This window comes from Dendroctonus ponderosae, unplaced genomic scaffold, assembly GCF_020466585.1.
Source record: "Dendroctonus ponderosae isolate FM_Combo_2020 unplaced genomic scaffold, Dpon_F_20191213v2 Dpon_F_20191213_6, whole genome shotgun sequence".
Taxonomy (NCBI): Eukaryota; Metazoa; Arthropoda; class Insecta; order Coleoptera; family Curculionidae; genus Dendroctonus; species Dendroctonus ponderosae.
The window spans coordinates 12,300,024-12,305,872 of NW_026018814.1; the positions used below are offsets into that span (position 1 = coordinate 12,300,024).

At 33.0% G+C, this 5,849-nt stretch overlaps 2 protein-coding genes across 2 annotated transcripts in view; one reads left to right on the plus strand and one right to left on the minus strand.

The window, feature by feature from the left end:
• LOC109535075 (squamous cell carcinoma antigen recognized by T-cells 3) overlaps positions 1-3,453 on the minus strand; it is a 4,178-nt gene extending 725 nt beyond the window's left edge. The window contains exons 1-11 of the mRNA XM_019900897.2: positions 3,233-3,453; positions 2,709-2,976; positions 2,369-2,568; positions 2,185-2,310; positions 1,720-1,909; positions 1,482-1,655; positions 1,314-1,423; positions 1,124-1,259; positions 750-946; positions 324-689; positions 31-273 (exon numbers count right to left, since the gene is read on the minus strand). Coding sequence (XP_019756456.2) covers positions 31-273; positions 324-689; positions 750-946; positions 1,124-1,259; positions 1,314-1,423; positions 1,482-1,655; positions 1,720-1,909; positions 2,185-2,310; positions 2,369-2,568; positions 2,709-2,976; positions 3,233-3,331 — 2,109 coding nt within the window. The 5' untranslated portion in view covers positions 3,332-3,453. The remainder of the gene's footprint in view (positions 1-30; positions 274-323; positions 690-749; positions 947-1,123; positions 1,260-1,313; positions 1,424-1,481; positions 1,656-1,719; positions 1,910-2,184; positions 2,311-2,368; positions 2,569-2,708; positions 2,977-3,232) is intronic.
• A 118-nt stretch (positions 3,454-3,571) lies between these two features.
• The window catches only part of LOC109535076 (non-lysosomal glucosylceramidase), a 10,031-nt gene continuing 7,753 nt past the window's right edge, over positions 3,572-5,849 (plus strand). Inside the window, exons 1-3 of the mRNA XM_048667172.1 lie at positions 3,572-3,913; positions 3,970-4,058; positions 4,187-4,367. Of these exons, the coding sequence (XP_048523129.1) occupies positions 3,774-3,913; positions 3,970-4,058; positions 4,187-4,367 (410 nt within the window). The 5' untranslated portion in view covers positions 3,572-3,773. The remainder of the gene's footprint in view (positions 3,914-3,969; positions 4,059-4,186; positions 4,368-5,849) is intronic.

The window sequence follows — 5,849 nt, forward strand, 5'->3', positions numbered from 1 at the left end:
TATAATTACTTATATTCCTTTTTTATTTACCTTTGGTTGTCCACTCTTATGCAGGACTAGACGTACATCTTTAGCACCATATTTCTGGAATATTTCCTGGATTTCCTCTTTCGATTTTTTAATAGGCAATCCTCGCACAAACAGCTTATTCTTCTCTTCGTTGGTGGCATATTTAAATATGGGTTTCCTTTCAGTTCTACTAGCTTTTACCTCAGATATGAATATCGGACGTCCATCCAGCGGCTCCCTATCCCGAGCCAAGGCCACCATGACCTAGAAGGTTTACCATTAAGACATCTTTCGGTGGCACTTAAATCAAGTACCTCTTCTTCAGTTTTGAATTCGACATAGCCGAAACACCTGGATTTTCCTTTGCGATCCCTTGCTATCTCTATAGCTGCAGCGTTTGGAAAAACCGTCTGTAGTTTATCCTCACTCACTCCAGGTAACATGTTGCTCACAAAGACAGTCGTTTTTGGGTTTTTCTCTACTGGAGGTTTGGGTTTTAATAGTTCCTTAGGCTTCTCTTGAGGTTTTGGCTTTTCTTTTTTCATTCGTTTCGTTTCAGTGTCCTCGTTACGCATTTTTCGTTTGATGCCTTTATCGCGAGCTTCAGTGTTATTAGTTGCCTGAGATGTCGTAATCGCGTCTGACTTATACTGCACATTCTGATAGCTTTGACTTAGAATCTGCGAAAAAATTCAAATTTTACAAAATAATACACAAGTGAAAATATAGGTGATACTTGCTTCGCTACATTTTTTAGTACACTTCATAACATCATCCAGAGTTCCACAGTGTCTTTCGTATAGCAACCATTCGTCTATAATCCATTGCGGCTGATCTTGAACTTCTTTCAATGCTTTCTGAAATAGTGATCTCAGCGCTTGTGGTTCTCCATACTGTTTCTCAAGATTTGCGAACTCCAGCCAAAATATTGAGAAGCCTGTTTTAAGGTACGTTAGTTTCATTGCAAGTTTGATGACCGCAGAATGAATATTTCTTAAGTGAGTATTTAAAACATGCAACATACATATACAATGTTTCCTTGTTCATTCACATATAATCGCTTATGATTTTTGACGCCACCGGAAATTTATTTTTCGGTTTTCTTACTACTTACTTTTGTTAGGACTCTTAATTATTTGGCCCCAAATCTTTCTGGCGTCTTTGATGGCACCTCTTTGAGCCAAAATTCTAGTGAAAAATCTGCTCACTTTACATTGAGAATCATTTTCAAGACCTAATTGATGGATGGCCTAAAAATAATACGACATTTACCATCAATATAACCGTTCAAACTATTAATTAACCTGATTAAACAATGTATCAAGTTTCTCTGTGGATCCAACCACCCTATGATAATATTCCAAATAAGCCAGCCATAGTTCTAGACCTGGATTAGGCGAAATACTTAATATTGCTAAAAAAAAAACATTAAAATTATGGCATTAAAATTACATCAAATTTGAGTGTATTACCTTCTTCAAAACATTCCAATACAGTGCCATCTTTCTTCTTCAAGTTTTCTAAAACTCTTAACTTGAAAATCCACAGTTCTTCACTCCATGGACAATTTCGAAGAGCTTTTCTACATACTGATAATGCTTGGTCTCCAAGTTTGAAGACATAATTGCCATAATCCAACCAAAAAGCTAAACAATAAATTATATGCTTTACAGTTTACTTTTTTTAATATAAATTTATTATTGTCCAAACCTGGTACAAGGCACAGTTGCGAAGCTGCTCTTTCAAAGATGCAGATCACTGTTGAAGGATCCTTGACAGCATTTATGTATTTATTGTAAGTTTCTAGTAGTTCTTCATTTGATTGCGTTGCTAGAAGTTGATCTTCGAACGGTTTGTAGATATCGAGACGCTTTTTGGCTTGAGTGTATCCATATTCCACCTAAAGAAGAGAATAGTTTATTTCATTAAAATATATTCCAGTATCATTCTATTTGCAAGCTTTAGCTCAAATTGCGGAGTAGAGCTTTAGAATGCGCACTTCTTTATACCAAACATCATTTTAGAAATTTTTCAAGTCTTTTATGCAAGCATATGTCTAGCTATACATATGCAAAAATTGGAGATAAATGAGGGTCTTAAAACCGCTCTTATTATTATCTTGTTATCCTTATTCTAATGTTATATGAACCAAATATAGAATAGTAGATTACTTACCGGTTTAGCATCGATGAGGCCTTCCGGAAATGTTGAACTCCACTGTTTCCATTCCGCATAAGTACTATCCATTTCGAGCAATGGAACCGATAATTCCCTCTTGAAAACATCAGCTAATTTTTGCACCTGAACATAAAAGCTTTAAAAGAACAGGTAAACTACAGGAAAGATAAAATGCTCTTGCCTGGCGTTTCCATTCTTCGGAACCTTCTTCAAATAAGGAAATTTGAGCATTTTCGATTTCTCTATAAGTGGCCCACAATAGTCCGCCTCCATTACAAACCAAGCCTACTATATTTATGCCTCTTTCCAATACAATTCTTGTTTTTTCGAAATTAGTTGCTCCAACTGCATATTGGGCATATTCCGACCACAATTCGACGGCTGTAAAATGTATACATACTGAACAATTGTACAACAATATTCAAGGGCTCATATAGTTTTTTCAATACTGTTAAGATAAAGTTTAGTTAAAACATATAAATAAACCAGAATTTGGTCTGGAACTGGGAATGCTAACGTACACAAATAATCTTCAACAGCTTGATCAAACAACTGGATTATAAACTCCTTCTGTTTATCTGTTGTGGCTAAGCATTTTTCAACATTTATCCATTCCATCCAAAGAGCAGGTGTCAGTGGGAAGTACTCGTGAAACCTTTGAAAAGCTTCCCTTAAGGACCTAAGTTCTCCAAGCTTCTTGTAGATACCAACTAATTCTACATGGCTCTCATACAAATACTTATTATCTGCTATATCTAATTCTAGTTGTTCTGCTCTTTGCGTGAGAATCTAAAAAATATACAGTGTAAACGAAAATAGTTGTAGGACTAATAACCGCTAAAAACCGACTTAAGCCTTATAACATAAATAGGTGAAACATATTTAAACTGAAGATGAATTGATGGAAGAGTGGTTATTGAAGGGTGATTTCATTTATTTATTTGTTAAGAACCAAATAATTTTGATATTTGTTTACAGTTTTAATTTGGGTTTTATTATTAATTAACTGGGAAATAATGGAATATAAATATATCACAAAATATACCTGTTCTTGATCATTCTCATCGCTACTGTTGCTGCTGACATCAGAGTCGTCTAATTCTTGGGGAGGTTCAGTTTCCATAGCTGAGTTTTCCTCGCTCATTTTGGCAATATTGATAATTTTTTTAGTTGTTGGTATATTATTTACAACACAACAGAATTCACAATTCAAACTCACAGATCACAGAGGTTACTCTGTAATCTGTGTTCAAACTGACAGTCAAGTTCTGTCACGATTTGTTAGTAGTCAGAGTAGGCAATACACTAACCGCACAGTTGTTCAATTTCGCTTTTTAAAAACTACCAGAAATTATAAAAAACAACTAATTATTTAAAAAATGCAAATTATATCGCGACATAGGCAAGACTGCTTGAATGTAACCTCTCAATTTTCATATTTTAGGAAAATTATTGTATATATTTTTATTATTCTGGGCTACTGGCTCCAATGGCTTGTCCGATTTATTATTAAATGAGGTTAGTTTGTTTGTTTATATCTTGTTAAAGGGAACAGTGGACAAAGTTTTCCTCTAGTAAATAGCAGAATGGGAGATTTTAAGAGCAAAACGGATATTCCAAAATACGGTTTTAAAGTGAAATTAAATCATGAATATCCCGAGAAGCGAACCCCATATTTTAAACCTTCGCTAAGGATAATTTGGGATCTTTTACCTATGTTTCTGAGGTAAGGTACTCAATTGGTTGCTTACTACTAACAAACTCAATTTGTACTTGTTTCAGATACATTTACTATTATATTGTATATAGAATTAAGAAAAAATCAGTGGTAATGGATTATTTATTCATGTCAACAGCGAAAAGAATGTACGGTGAGTAAATCATGGTGGTTTTGTGTATCAGTGTTTTGAGACATTAGTTCAGAGACAAGTCTCTGATTAGTTATTAGCTTCTTCCAGTCTGGGCTCGATTGAATGTTGCTAGATACGTGCACTTTTAGGAGTTCCAATCGGGGGAATTGGATCTGGCACTATTGGAAGAGGGTATAAAGGTGAATTCTGTCGATTTCAACTAAGACCGAATGCCTGTGAGTACAACACAGTTGACGCCAACCAGTTTATCGTTACCATCAAGGATCAAAGTGATGCTACCATTTTTCAAAGTTGTCTATCTACATACACGTAAGTTTCACTTTAAAATTGACCAATAAACTTCTGCTCCAATGTGCCTATTGTTCTGCCCACAAGGCTTTAGTGGGATTGGATCGTCATTATTTTCCTATTATCGACTGGGTATTGCATAATAAGTGTGACTCATTCTATTTTCCAATACAGATCTAATGCGCTTACTGTTGTTATATCTTGAAAATACTCAATTCGTTATCGCATATTAATGTAAGAGAATACGAAGAAAACAATCGTGTCTAATGCACAATTAAAAGTTATCTAGAAGTAAATGAACAATAACAATATGACTAACCAAATTATAGATCAAAATTACAATTCTGATATTTTTAAGCATGTATTTTTTGCTAATGATTAATCCAGCTCCAATATTAAACTTTAAAAAAATTGTATCGTATGTGTGCGTCTATTTTTAATTCAATGTTAATATTATTAGTTATTATAATAGTATTGTAAGATATATCAGCTAGTTAAGGTGTAATTTTTTATATCAATTAAAAGGCCTTCTTCTAAATTGCAACCACATTCGATGTTATAAAAAATGAAGAAAATATGAAATTTTCATTAGTCAATAGTTTTTTCAATATCGGAAATTGCCATTAAAAAAAGTTGAATAAGATTGGAAAGTACCGATAATTTTCATGTGTGAATGCTATACATTCACACATGCAATTGTGCCAGGAAAAATCAGGATTCGTAACAGGTACGTATTTCGAAAATGATCTCGCATCTAAATTTTCAATTGTTCAATTTCAATGTGCAAATTTAAAACTGTTCATTACCAAACTGAAAAGTTATCGCGTTTTTCTTTAGATAAACCCCTTTAAATGTTCATTAATCTTAATAAATAAATAAAATTGAACTGATAACATACACATTTATTGGGATTGGTGATTATCATGAAGATATAATTTTCGAACAAATAAGGAATAGCAAATTTTTCACGGTAGATTTGAATATGTATATTTATAATACCTATTAAATTAAAGTTGAGTTATGTATAAAATCCTTAACTGTTATTATTAAATTTATAGTCTTTGATTCTTGTTCTAATAATTATTCTTTTTATCAGCAAGTGCAAGCATTGTTTACAATTTCATGTCACTGCAATATTTGCTAATGATCCATAGTTATATGTATATTAACTAATTGAAGATTAGTCGATGTAAAATTGACCCACTTTAAATGTGAATAATTAATTCTTATCAATTATTAGAATACGAAATAATTTTTTTTGGCAAATGATGGAAGAATTTAAGGCCCGCCAGCCTTAAAATATGTTTTAAACTTTACAGGGTGATTTAAAATTGGCGTCATTCCTTTTAAGGGGTGATGGAGGCTCACTTGGGGAGTACGAGAAAAATATTGAAATTTTTTTTTTCGAAAATTTCTAGGAGGTATTAACAGTTGAAGGTCGAATTTCAACTTTGTTATTAAGCATTATTTTGAAATTGTTCCATGTTTAATTGGTAGCATATT